This window comes from Lampris incognitus, chromosome 15, assembly GCF_029633865.1.
Source record: "Lampris incognitus isolate fLamInc1 chromosome 15, fLamInc1.hap2, whole genome shotgun sequence".
NCBI lineage: Eukaryota > Metazoa > Chordata > Actinopteri > Lampriformes > Lampridae > Lampris > Lampris incognitus.
In genome coordinates, this window is record NC_079225.1 from 48,615,268 (window position 1) to 48,629,591 (window position 14,324).

The following is a 14,324-nucleotide window of genomic DNA, read 5'->3' on the forward strand; positions in this document are numbered from 1 at the left end:
TATGAGTGGGGAGGGGGGGGGGTGTCACTGTTTTTCAGATGTTGCCAGAATGTGATTACCCTTTTCTGTATGTTGATCAGTAACAGATACTGGCCTGATTCTGCCCTGCATGCATTGCTTGTTGTTTTCCTCTGGACATGGAAGAGGTTCTTACAGAACTCCGCATGCAGGGTCTCAAATGGATGTTTGTCCCAGTTGCTAAATTCTTGACATGTAATTGGACACACTTCCTGTGTTGCTGATTTTTAGTCCTAAATAATTATAGTTCTGGGACTGTTCAGTGTGGTTTCCTGCTACTGTGAATGCATATTTCCTTCCCTGAGATCTGGATCTTTTTTGAAAAATCATGATTTTGGTCTTGCATCATAGAAGAGAGAGTGTGAGAGAGAGACAGGTCTGTGTGTGTGTGTCTGTGTGTGTGTCTGTGTGTCTGTCTGTGTGTGTGTCTCTCGTGATGACATCAGCCGGTCGAGAATAAAGCCGCGGGCAGATGTGATGATGGGTGCATTATGTGGTATTAGTCTACGTTGTCGACGGTGTTTTTTATTTTATGAACAAAGCTTTTTCATATCTCGATGACGGACTGCTGAACACAGAAGACTAGAGCTGACGCCTGGTTATGTGGCTGTACACAGATTGTTTTAAAGCTCCGTGGTTCCAGGATGAAGGCAAAGCAAAGAGATGAAGGGGTGTTCACCTGGCAACAACAGCAAATACTTGCCTGTAGACAGACTCGTAGACTGTAACAACAACGCTGCTTTTTAAAGTAGAGAATTTGTTGTGATTTGACCTCATTAAAGATATGAAACCGGTTTTATTTATCAGCCGTATTTGAACATACATCAGTGATCTCTAGAAACTACATGGATAAGTAGCTTTTTGGAACTATGAGAAGAAGTAACCGTTCTAGTACAGTAATTGCACATATACAGAAATCATTTGGCCGCTGACCCACCTGGAAAGACACTTTACTGCCAGCGTCAGTCAATAGAGCTCATCTGGAGTGGGGCTGCGGCACAAATGATTAAACTACAAATGTTTTGTTTTTTTATTTGGAATCACATATTAACAGCATTTTTACATAATCATCTTTAGTTAGATACTTTTACAAAGTGATCCGTCTCTTCTGCATTTTACAGAGTAATCATAGAACACAGCAATAGAGCGTGGGGTGTTTTTCCATTTGAGATAAAAGAAAAAGTCCAAAAACCATACTTACATAATCAAATTTAAACAAAAGAAGGACGTTTTGGGAAACTACACAATTTCCACTTCTCACAAATTTCCTCAAATTCAGTTTCCTGAAGCCTCATGGAGAAGGTGATTCTTTCCATCACAAAAATTTAGTAAACATCATACCAGTCCTCTGTAGATGACATCATACAGTCCTCTGTAGATGACATCACGCCAGTCCTCTGTAGATGACATCATACAGTCCTCTGTAGATGACATCATACAGTCCTCTGTAGATGACATCACACCAGTCCTCTGTAGATGACATCATACAGTCCTCTGTAGATGACATCACACCAGTCCTCTGTAGATGACATCATACCAGTCCTCTGTAGATGACATCATACCAGTCCTCTATATATGACGTCATACCAGTCCTCTGTAGATGACGTCATACCAGTCCTCTATATATGACGTCATACCAGTCCTCTGTAGATGACATCACACCAGTCCTTTGTAGATTACATCATACCAGTCCTCTGTAGATGACATCATACCAGTCCTCTGTAGATGACATCACACCAGTCCTCTGTAGATGACATCATACCAGTCCTCTGTAGATGACATCACACCAGTCCTCTGTAGATGACATCACACCAGTCCTCTGTAGATGACATCATACCAGTCCTCTGTAGATGACATCCTACCAGTCCTCTGTAGATGACGTCATACCAGTCCTCTGTAGATGACGTCATACCAGTCCTCTGTAGATGACATCACACCAGTCCTCTGGAGATGACATCATACCAGTCCTCTATATATGACGTCATACCAGTCCTCTATATATGACGTCATACCAGTCCTCTGTAGATGACGTCATACCAGTCCTCTGTAGATGACATCATACCAGTCCTCTGTAGATGACGTCATACCAGTCCTCTGTAGATGACGTCATACCAGTCCTCTATATATGACGTCATACCAGTCCTCTGTAGATGACATCACACCAGTCCTCTGTAGATGACATCATACCAGTCCTCTGTAGATGACATCATACCAGTCCTCTGTAGATGACATCACACCAGTCCTCTGTAGATGACATCACACCAGTCCTCTGTAGATGACGTCATACCAGTCCTCTATATATGACGTCATACCAGTCCTCTGTAGATGACGTCATACCAGTCCCCTGTAGATGACATCACACCAGTCCTCTGTAGATGACATCATACCAGTCCTCTGTAGATGACATCATACCAGTCCTCTGTAGATGACATCATACCAGTCCTCTGTAGATGACATCATACCAGTCCTCTGTAGATGACATCATACCAGTCCTCTGTAGATGACATCATACCAGTCCTCTGTAGATGACATCCTACCAGTCCTTTGTAGATGACGTCATACCAGTCCTCTGTAGATGACATCATACCAGTCCTCTGTAGATGACATCATACCAGTCCTCTGTAGATGACGTCATACCAGTCCTCTATATATGACGTCATACCAGTCCTCTGTAGATGACATCATACCAGTCCTCTGTAGAAGACGTCATACCAGTCCTCTGTAGATGACACCACACCAGTCCTCTGTAGATGACGTCATACCAGTCCTCTGTAGATGACATCCTACCAGTCCTCTGTAGAAGACGTCATACCAGTCCTCTGTAGATGACATCATACCAGTCCTCTGTAGATGACGTCACACCAGTCCTCTGTAGAAGACGTCATACCAGTCCTCTGTAGATGACATCATACCAGTCCTCTGTAGATGACGTCATACCAGTCCTCTGTAGATGACATCCTACCAGTCCTCTGTAGATGACGTCACACCAGTCTTCTGTAGATGACGTCATACCAGTCCTCTGTAGATGACATCCTACCAGTCCTCTGTAGATTACGTCATACGAGTCCTCTGTAGATGACATCATACCAGTCCTCTGTAGATGACGTCACACCAGTCCTCTGTAGATGACGTCATACCAGTCCTCTGTAGATGACGTCATACCAGTCCTCTGTAGATGACGTCATACCAGTCCTCTGTAGATGACGTCATACCAGTCCTCTGTAGATGACACCACACCAGTCCTCTGTAGATGACGTGATACCAGTCCTCTGTAGATGACGTCATACCAGTCCTCTGTAGGCGGGTTGTCTGGCTGAAGCCACTTCTCTGTAACTGCTTTTCTGGCAGCTACACTCAATAGTCCCAATAAGTAACTTGTCTTAATGTCTGTGGGTGTTGCATGTAATAGACCAAAGAGGAGTTCATCCCAAGTAAAAGTAATTTTTGTCCCAGATATAATCACTAATTCTATATAAATCTTGTGCCAAAAAGTGTTTACTTTTGGACAGGCCCAACACAGGTGGTGGTGGTTGGCTTCCTGGGAGCAGCTGGAAGAGCCTGAGTGGTGAGATTTGTGAAGAGCTTTGATAAAATATCTACTAAGACTCTTCCAGCCCAACACTCTCCATGAGGTTGAGCTTGTTATCCCCCACTGAGATTCAAAATACTTTGTCCAAACTTCCTCTGGGATGGAACTCTTAGTTCCCTTTTCCCATTTTTGTTTTATTTAGGTGGTGCTTGCTATCTGAATCTCCTGAAGTCCCCTGCATAGCCTAGAGATTAATTTAAACCCTGAATCCATCCTATAGGCACTAACAAAAACGTTCAATAAACTATTGTCAAATGCCTTTTGACTCTCTAACATAAAACCGTTAATGTGATGGCGTAGCTGAAGAAATCGATAAAAGTCACTATAATATAATCAGTGTAGTCTTTTCAATGTCTCAAAGTTGCTCAGTGTCCCCTGATTGAAAACGGTACAGGATGAGGACAGGCCCATCCTTTATAACTCGCATCTAATTTGTTTGGGGTTAACTACAAATGTTTTTAACTGTTTTCAGGTAAACAGTTCAACATAATTTCCGTCTATATGACTCCCTCATGCTTCAGAGAAGATTGTTCTAGATATTTTACAGTCAGATAAAATGTGACGCTCGATGTTAATCTGTGTGACACCAGAGACTCGGCATCATCTGACGTCATCTGACATCATCTATCACCAAACTCTGCTACAGGTCTCCCTTCATTTTATTCATCAACACATCCACCTCAGTATAAGACGACTGACGGACACTAGTAATGACAGACATGTGAAGTTTTATTGTTACTCAGTGAGTTATTTCTCTACATAGTTCATCGTGAAGGGAGGAGCTTCATCTTGTAGGTTGTTGCTGTAATCTTTTCACAACTCCTCTCATCTATCTGACTTCATATCAGGTTGAAAAACGCTTTATGAAGGAGTCCCTCTTAAAAATCTGTTTGGTACGTCTGATGGTTATCATTCCCTCAAGCAAGTTAAGCAACGGGAGAATCCAAAAGAGGCCCTTTGAATACCAATTTGACATTACTAGAAGACATGTTGCTTTACTTCACTGACATGCAGTCCGTAGACTTCAATAAGCATGTTTCTGGTTATAAGAATTCGTTGCACATGAATGATAATATCAGATATAATCATGCATTCTCTGGGGGGGGAAATTGTAAAATGAAAATTCAAGTTGCGTTGGTTTTGACGATGGACACATTTCGGCTCTTGTTACTGTTACAACAAATCCCCACAAGTCATGAAACACTTGTAAGTAAACATGATTCATATGAACCAGAAAAATAGTCTGAGTGAATTAAACAAGTACTACGACTACTACTACTACCACTGCTACTTTCAGCTGCTCCCGTTAGGGGGCGCCACAGCAGATCATCTATCTCCATCTCTTCCTGTCCTCTGCATCTTCCTCTGTCACACCAGCCACCTGCATGTCCTCCCTCACCACCTCCATAAACCTCCTCTTTGACCTTCTTCTTCTCCTCTTCCCTGGCAGCTCCATATTCAGCATCCTTCTCCCAGTATACCCAGCATCTCTCCTCCACACATGTCCAAACCATCTCCATCTTAAGTGAATTAAACAACTATCCATCCATCCATCCATTATCCAAACTGCTTATCCTGCTCTCAGGGTCGCAGGGATGCTGGAGCAAGGCAGGGAGACACCTAAAACATAACTTTATGATAGAGCAGCAGAGGTAGTTTAATGGACAAAGCATCACTTAAAGCTGCATTAAAGGATATTTTTGATATTAACATTGAATTTAATCACTGTAATGTGAGGATTTCTAGGACTGGCAATCACACTGAGAATCAACACACCACTCTGCAGGTTTCCTTCTCTTTCAATTTATTGTTTGACTTTGTTTTTCTCGTAAAATATACCTCCATCTCTGGTTGAGTCCCTCCTTCTTTTACCAAACACCTCCTTTACACTGTGGATAAACTGCTCACAACTCATACATTCATAATGCTGCCACTACCTTTCAATGTGAAAAGACCCAAGATTTAAACAAAGAGAGAAGCTGGTGAAGAGATTCAAACATCAACAAAACCAAAGAGAGATGACTGTGAATGTCAGAAGTTGATGGACCAAACCAAGACTAAGACACGAGTGAACATCAGACTTGCATTTGATACCGTAGCAGGGCTAGGCAATCTTATCCAGAAAGGGCCAGTGTGAGTGAATTTTTTTGTTCCAACCAAGCATTTACAGACCTATGTGTCCTAATCAAGTTCCTCATCAAAGACTCTACTGGTTGTCTGTGAATGTTCTCATTCATCCAGGTCATGGTTATCCAAAGGAGTAGAATCAAGTGCAACTGGACTTGGTATATATCCGTGAAGACGTTTCGCCTCTCATCCAAGAGGCTTCCTCAGTTCGTGCCTTTCTGACTAGACCAAGCTAGTCTGACTGGCTGGTGATGAGACTCAGAATTTATCCTCTAGGAGTCGTTGTCAGAGCTATAGATGTCCATGGCTCTTTGTGTCCCGATGTTTACCAACGCCCGTCGCTAACAGAGCCATAGATATGAGTGGCTCTTTTGTGTACCAATGTTTGGCTGCGCCCGCCGCCATCGGGGCTATTGATATGCGTGGCTCTCCTGTGCTCCGATGTCCAGCCGATTTGCATTTGTTTAGCAGCGACGGTGGTTGGGGGTGTTAGTTTCCACTTCATTATTCAGTGGTCATGAGAGTCGTTGGAGCCGTTAGTGAGCGACTGTTGTTCTTGGAGACTAGGCTTCTTGAGTCTCCTGGGTAGAGATGAAAGGACGGCATTGTAAGTGGGAGATAGGTGGTGTCGCAGACCTCCTCCTCTGTTGAGGGATGGTTTTTCCAGTTTCTCATAGATGGCTTCCTTCACCCCTCTTTCAAACCATCTATCTTCTCTGTCCAAAATGTGTACGTTGCTGTCCTGGAAGGAGTGTGTCTTCTCCTTTAGGTGTAGATAGACTGCTGAGTCTTGTCCTGAGGAGTTTGGCCTTCTGTGTTGGGCCATCCGTTTGTGTAGTGGTTGTTTGGTTTCTCCTATGTATAGATCAGTACAATCCTCATTGTATTGTACAGCATACACCAGACTGCTTTTCCGGGTGTGTGGTACACGGTCTTTGGGATGAACCAGTCTTTGTTGGAGTGTGTTGCTGGGTTTGAAGTATACCGGGATGCGGTGTTTGTTGAAAATTCTCCTGAGTTTCTCGGAGACCCCAGAAACATATGGGATGACTGTGTTATTCCTTCTGTTCCTTTTCTCCTCGTCGCTCACCTGGTTGGTCTTTTTGGAACGTGTTGCAGTTTTCACAAAGGTCCAACTGGAGTAGCCGCAGGTTTTTAAAGCTCCCCTCAGGTGTTTGTGTTCTTCCCGTTGGGCCTGAGTGCTGCTGGGCACATTGTCAGCTCTGTGTTGCAGAGTTCTGATGACGCTCAGTTTGTGTTCCAGAGGGTGGTGTGAGTCGAAAAGTAGATATTGGTCTGTGTGTGTAGGTTTCCTGTAAACCCCAATGTGGAGGCTCCTGTCTGGTTGATTAGTGGGATCAGGTGTGTAACTGCTTGGTTGGAACAAAAACCTTCACCCACACTGGCCCTTTCTGGATAAGATTGCCCACCCTTGCCATAGAGACAGGAAGGGAGGGGTGAAGAGTGACTTAGCTGTGAGTGTGTTTTAATGTCTCTGTGGCACTATTGTCTGATGTCTTGCAGTCAGAAAATCACTTAATACAGCATTTAATGAATTGTATTCTTTCATGTACAAACCTATCACTGGCATTGGGTGAGAAACATGAAACTGCCTTCTGCCCCTTCATATCTTTCTATTGTCAAGTTTTTATGGTGAGTCTTAATTACATACTAGGATTTAAGAAAGGTGCGTGAATATCAATGAGTACACATAAAACAAATAGTTTTTAGTGTTGAGTCTGTCACTAAAAGTTTGAAGTGTCTGTAAAGAAAAACATACAGACTGACCATCTTCACTGACAGGGTGTTTCTCCTACAGTTATGCAGTGTATTGAGTTTCTAATCATAGTGATTATTCACTACATTCTGTGCGCTTTACTCGTCCAGGCCTTTCTTTGTGGGGCCATCTCTGGTTTTGGCCCGAAGCTTGTTGACCTGCGACTCGGCAATGTCAGCTCTCTCCTCTGCCTCTTCCAGCTCATGCTGAAGCTTTCTTAACTTTGCCATGTTGGCATTGGCCGCCTCCTCTGCCTCCTCGGCTGAGCGCTTATAGGACTTCACCTTCAGCTGCAGCTTGTCGACCAGGTCTTGCAGGCGGGCCATGTTCTTCCTGTCCTCCTCCGTCTGGTAGGTCAGCTCCTTGATGCGGCGCTCATATTTGCGCACTCCTTTGATTGACTCGGTTCCCCTCTTCTGCTCCACCTCCAGTTCGTTCTCCAGCTCCTTGATGCGTCCTTCCAGTTTCTGAAGCTGCTTCTTGCCGCCCTTCATGGCGATCTGCTCTGCTTCGTCCAGACGGTGTTGCAGGTCTTTGATGGTCTGCTCCATGTTCTTCTTCATGCGCTCCAGGTGTGCGCTGGTATCCTGCTCTTTCTTCAGCTCCTCTGCCATCATGGCAGCATCGGTGATGGCTTTCTTGGCCTTCTCCTCTGCATTGCGGTTCTCCTGTATTGCATCTTCCATCTCAGTCTGCAGGTGAAGGAGGTCCGCCTCATGCTTCTTCTTCTGGTTGATGAGGCTGGTGTTCTGCGAGTGCAGGAGTTGGATACGCTCTGTGGCATCAGATAGTTCCTGTTCTGCTAACTTTCGGCTGCGCTCTGTCTGTTCAAGAGCAGCCCTCACTTCCTCCAACTCCGCCTGGATAAGGTTATTGCGGCGCTCCAGCAGAGCAATGTTCTCCTTAAGATCCTCGTTCCCGTGTGACATGTCATCCAGGTGTAACTGACTGTCCTTCAGGAATGCCTGAATACTCTTCAGCTGCTTCTGGGCATCAGCTGCCTGCCTGTTGGCTTGGCTGAGCTGGATCTCCATCTCATTGAGGTCTCCCTCCATCTTCTTCTTGACTCTTAGGGCCTCGTTGCGGCTCCTGGTCTCAGATTCTAAAGAGGACTGAAGAGACTCGACCATTCGCTGGTAGTTCCTCTTGGCTTGTTCCATCTCCTCGTCTTTCTCAGCTAGTTTCCGCTCCATGTCGGCCTTTACCTGGTTGAACTCCAGCTGTGCTCGGAGAATCTTGCTCTCTTCATGCTCCAGGGAACCTTCAGCCTCCTCCAGAGCCGATTGGAGCTCTGCCCTCTCTTGCTCCAGCTGCTTTCGAAGTTTCTCCAGCTCATGAGTGCTTTTTCCACCCTCACCGAGCTGATCGGTGAGGTCAGAGATCTCCTCCTGGAGGTTCTTGTTCTCTCTTCTCATGGTCTCCAGTTGATCCAGGCACTCCTCATAGGCATTCTTCAGCTTGAAGAGTTCAGTGCTCAGGGAGCGAGCCTCCTTCTGAGAGGCTTCCAACTCACACTGGGATTCTTCATATTTCTGCTTCCACTCTGCCATGACTTTGTCGAAGGCTCTCTGCTTCTTGTCCAGAGTGGCAGAAGCTGCATTGGCTCTTTCCAGGTCCAACATCAGGTCCTCAATCTCGTTTTGGAGGCGGTGCTTGGTCTTCTCCAGGGAGGAACATTTTGCGTTCACAGCCTCAATGGCCTCCTCTGCTTCCTGCAGTCTCTGGACCAGTTTCTTCTTTGCCTCCTCCAGCTCCTCGGTTCTCTGGATACCATCCGTTTCATATTTGGTCCTCCACATTGAGACCTCTGTGTTAGTTTTGGACAGCACCCTCTGTAACTCAGCCTTAGCCTCCTGCTCTTCTTCAAATTGCTCTCGGAGGAGGTCACAGTCATGGCGTGCAGACTGTACTGCATGGGCCAGTGCATTCTTTGCTTTCACTTCCTCTTCCAGCTGCCTGCGTAGGTCTTCTATCTGCTGAGTGTAGGAAGTTTTTCCCCTGGTGAGCTGTGAAACCAGACACTCCTTCTCCTCCAGCTGACGTCCAAGCTCTCCGTTTTCAGTCAGCAGTTTGGCCCTCTGCGTAGTGAAGTCATTGATGGTTCGCTGCGCTTCCTCATATTTACTCTTGTACTCATTCATATTGTCTTCCATTGAGCGGCAGATCTTCTCAATGTTTGACTTTGCCTTCACCATGCTCTCCATGTTAGATGACAGATCGTCCAGCTCCAATTTGAACTCACTCTTTTCCTTCTCCAGCTTCTGTTTGACACGCTGGAGGTTGTCAATCTGTTCTCCCAGTTCAGCCACACTGTCAGCATGTTTCTTCCTAAGGGAGGCGGCTGTGGACTCATGTTGGAGGGTCGACTCCTCCAGTTCCCTCCGTAGCTTCTGGAACTCTGCATCTCTCTTCTTGTTAAGTTCAACTTGGGCTGATGTGGCTCCACCCGCCTCCTCCAGACGCTCACTAATGTCCTCCAGCTCACGAGAAAGATCAGAGCGTTGTTTCTCCACTTTGGCACGAGCAGCACGCTCAGCATCCAGCTCCTCCTCCAACTCTTCAATTCTTGCCTGGTTTTCTTTCAGCTTCTTCTGGAGCTGAATTCCAGACACCTGCTCATCTTCTATTCTTCCATTCATTTGGCTGATCTCAAAATCTTTCTTCTTGAGTTTCTCCTCCAGCTGCTGCTTGTCATTTTCCAAGTCCATCACGCTCTCCTGTGTCAGTTTCAGGTCGCCCTCCAACTTCCTCTTTGAGCGCTCAAGGTCCATCCTGACTTTCTTTTCTTGTTCCAAGGAGCCCTCCAGGTCATCCACCTGTTGTTCTAGTTTACTTTTAGCTTTGGTTAAGGTGTTGACCTTGTCCTCTTCACTTTGGAGGTCATCTAATGTCTGCTGATGTGCTTCCTGCAGGGCTCTCTTCTCTTTGGTGAGCTTCATTATGGTCTCATCCTGAGCAGCCATTTCCTCAGTCAAATTTTTCACCTTGTTCTCTGTAGCATGTTTCTCCTTTTCCACCTTGGCCAGTGTTAGCTCAAGGTCATCTATGTCTTTCTTCAGCTCAGAGCACTCGTCCTCTAGCTTTCGTTTTTTAGCTGTGAGATCTGCATTCATCTCCTCTTCATCCTCCATTCTTTCTGTCATCTCTTTTAACTTGGCTTCCAGTTGGATCTTACTCTTTATAAGTTGCTCACAGCGTTCCTCAGCATCTGTTAGGGTGTCCTGCTCGGACTGAATTTGCAGAGTCAGGTCATTCTTCTCTTGAAGAAGAGTCACCATCTTCTCTTCTAGTTCCTTTCTCCTCACCTCAGACTTCTCCAGGGCTTCCTTAAGTTTATTGAACTCATCCTTCATGTTAGCCATCTCCTTCTCTGCCTCAGCGCTCTTCAGCAAGGGCTTGATTTTGAAGAACAGCTTCATCCAGGGCCAGTTTTTAACCCCCAAGAAGGAACGAAGGTTCCACTGGATCACCATCAGGGCATCTCTGCGCTCCACAAGTTTAGCAAACTCTGCCCTCATGAGGAGGGCTCTGGCATTAGCTTGGATTCTGGTGATGATACGAGACAGTTGCTCATCTCTCATCTCCTCCAACGTGCCCAGCAGGCCTGCTTTAAAGAAGACCTTGGTGTGGCCAAACTTGTACTGGGAGTGGTCGATGTCCAGTGATCCAAGTAGTTTTTCAGCGCTCTTCTTACAGTCAATGAATTGGCCTTCAGGAATGGCAGAGGCATTCAGGATTCTGTAGCGCTGTTTAAAGTCACCATAGAGCACTCTGTTGGGGAAACCTTTTCTGCATATTCTGATGCCCTCCAAAACGCCATTACAGCGCAGCTGGTGCATCACAAGACAGTTGTCCATGATTCCTGGAGTTTTGCTCTCATTTGGAATCAGACAACGGACAAAGTGAGGATGAGTGGTCTTCAGGTTGTTCATTAGCTTGTTCAGGTTTTCTCTGTGAAGTGCAGATACCGTCTGGAAGGAGGAGCCTTTCTTTTTGGCTCCTTTGCCGCCTCCTTTGTCACTGTTCTCAGCCCCTGCGTACGATGAAAAGAGCAAACTGAGGAGCTTTAGGGAAGACTTCTGGTAAAGACCAACCACTGTTTCATTCAAGGGGTCTTTGTTTTTCACCAGCCAGCCAGAGATGTTGTAGTCGACTGTGCCAGCGTAGTGGACCAGGGCAAAGTGTGCCTCTGCTTTTCCCTTCACTGCCCTTGGCTTCTCAAACATTTTGTTCTTGCCCAGGTGGTTGTCATACAGCTTGGACTTGAAAGTTTGGTCACTGGCCTTGGGAAACATGCACTCTTCTTCCAGAATAGACATGATCCCCAATGGCTTCTCAATCAGGTCAATGCAAGCCTGTAAGTCCATTCCAAAGTCAATGAACTCCCAGTCAATTCCTTCTTTCTTGTATTCCTCTTGCTCCAGAACAAACATATGGTGGTTGAAAAACTGTTGCAGTTTCTCATTGGTGAAGTTGATGCACAGCTGCTCAAAGGTGTTGAAATCAAAGATTTCAAATCCAGCAATGTCCAGTACGCCAATGAAATACTGCCGATGCTGTTTGGTATCAAGGGACTGGTTGATTCTCACCACCATCCAATTAAACATCTTCTCATACACAGCTTTAGCTAGTGCACCAGTGGAGTAGTAGACCTGGTCTACACCCTGGCCTTTGGTGACATATTCATTTCCTACCTTGACCCTGGGATGGCAAAGTCCTTTGATTAGGTCAGCAGAGTTCAAGCCCATCAGGTAGGCGGACTTATCAGCTGCCTCGGTTCCGTCAGGCTCCGCCTGCTCCTCACGCTGCTTCTGTTTGAACTTCAGGTTTCCGTAGTGCATAATGGCACCGATCAGCTTGTAGACACCCATCTTCTCTTCCTGAGTGAAGCCAAGCACATCAAAGGCATTGTCAGTGGCCATCAGCTCCTCTGAGTCATTGATGGAGGCTACTGTCACCTCTCCCTGGGAAATGAAGGAGTAGTCGTATGGGTTATTGGTGATCAGTAGCATGTCCAGCAGCTCTGGCTTTTGATTGGACAAGATCTGGAAGAAGATGTGGTAGTTTCTCTCAGACTTGAGCTGAAAGGTGACACGAGACTTTTCCAGCAGATACGTCTCGATGTCAGCAGAGGAAAGTTTTCCACTTGTTCCAAAATGTATTCGGATGAATTTCCCAAAACGAGAGGAGTTATCATTCCTCACTGTTTTGGCATTACCAAAGGCCTCCAGTGCAGGGTTGGCTTGGATGATTTGATCCTCCAGGGTCCCCTTGCTGGTGTCCTTCTTACCTCCACCACCAACTGCAGCAATGCTGGCAAAGTACTGGATGACTCTCTTGGTATTGACAGTCTTCCCAGCACCGGATTCTCCTGTGATGAGAACAGACTGATTCTCCCGGTCTGTCAGCATGTATTGGTAGGCGTTATCTGAGATTGAGAAGATATGCGGGGGGGCTTCACTTCTCTTCTTCCCCCTGTATGCAGTCACCACCTCAGCATCATAGACGGGGAGCAACTTGTAGGGGTTCACTGTCACACAGAAGAGACCGGAGTAGGTGTAGATCATCCATGCTGCATAACGCTCTTTGAGGTTAAACAGCACGGCAGGCTCGTGGAGGAAAGTGAACATTGCCATGTCTTCAATTTTATCGAATTTGGGAGGATTCTGAGGGTGAACATCAGACTCCTTCACCGTCACCGTTGTCCCATCTTCCTTCTTCACCGTCACCTTCCCTCCTTCCTTGCTTTGGATCTGCCCCTTGACATATTCCACTTTTTCGTCCACAACAAAACATTCTGTTTTGATGTCAAAAGCTCTGGTCTGGGCTTCCAAGCGTTCCTTTTCCGACTTCCTCAAGTAAGGAGCAGCCTTCCCAAACTCGGCCATCAGAACATCACCCATAGCTTTGGGTGGAGGTGGAAAGACAGACTGAGAATCAGGTGAAGAAAACACAAGCGTTTAGATGCAAAAACACCGAGGATTAACCATACAGCTCTCCAGCATGGGAGGCTCTTTATAAAGGCTGCCTGTCCTCCAAAATAGGAGACAGCAGATAGCAGCAAAAAGATCCACCCTGAATTTGTCCTAAGATGTAGGAAAAACCATGAGGGCAGTTGCAGGACCTTTTGCTGTTAGAATCCATTTAGGGAAGGTGGATATTGACTGCTTATCTCTCTCCTTGCAGCATCGCTGATAGCAATACCAAACACCTCCAGATTTAGCCACAGCTAGTCAGACTCTACTGTAGCTTCACAGTACTTCATGTCTTAAATCATAAAACAATTCTCTTGTATGATATGCAAATCTCTCATCATACACACAGAGCTCTTCCGCTTGATACCCAACTTTCTAAAAGTAAGGCCTAAAAATGAGTTACGTTGATTCATAACATGCCTCCACAATGATGACAAGCAAATATTTCTTTCAGTTTATCTTTAGCAGGAGGACAGAGATGACACCACATCCCCCCAACACTCAGAACAGATTCTTGTCCTCTAAATAGCAAATACTCCTTTTATCAGTCCATCTTCTCGGCTTCAGTTCCATGTATGGTTCCTCTGAAATGCTAAAACTTCATCCTGTGGTAAAATATGCATCTGGAATCTAGATTATAAAGAGTAACTTGATAAAAAATGGAAGTCACAACATGTTTTTTCAGAACACTCCAGCCAACTGAGCAAACGTCTAAGACCTGGATGTCTGAATCCAAACATGGTGAGGAGAATAGGTCCATGTTAAAGACACCCACATGCCCATTTTGGAAAAACACTATTTTTCTGCACTATTTAAAGATTTTTTTTAAGCAGTTTTG

General features: G+C 45.6%; 1 protein-coding gene across 1 annotated transcript; it reads right to left on the reverse strand.

Moving 5' to 3' along the window:
• Positions 1-7,609: 7,609 nt before the first annotated feature.
• Positions 7,610-13,414, reverse strand: myh6 (myosin, heavy chain 6, cardiac muscle, alpha). Its single transcript, XM_056294025.1, has one exon. It carries the CDS (start codon positions 13,412-13,414, stop codon positions 7,610-7,612), a length of 5,805 nt encoding a protein of 1,934 aa, XP_056150000.1.
• Between the last annotated feature and the right edge of the window lie 910 nt (positions 13,415-14,324).

What these genes read in the sequence shown, in the direction of transcription:
- myh6 (XM_056294025.1), bottom strand. Translation starts at nt 13,414, where the DNA reads ATGGGTGATGTTCTGATGGCCGAGTTTGGGAAGGCTGCTCCTTACTTG.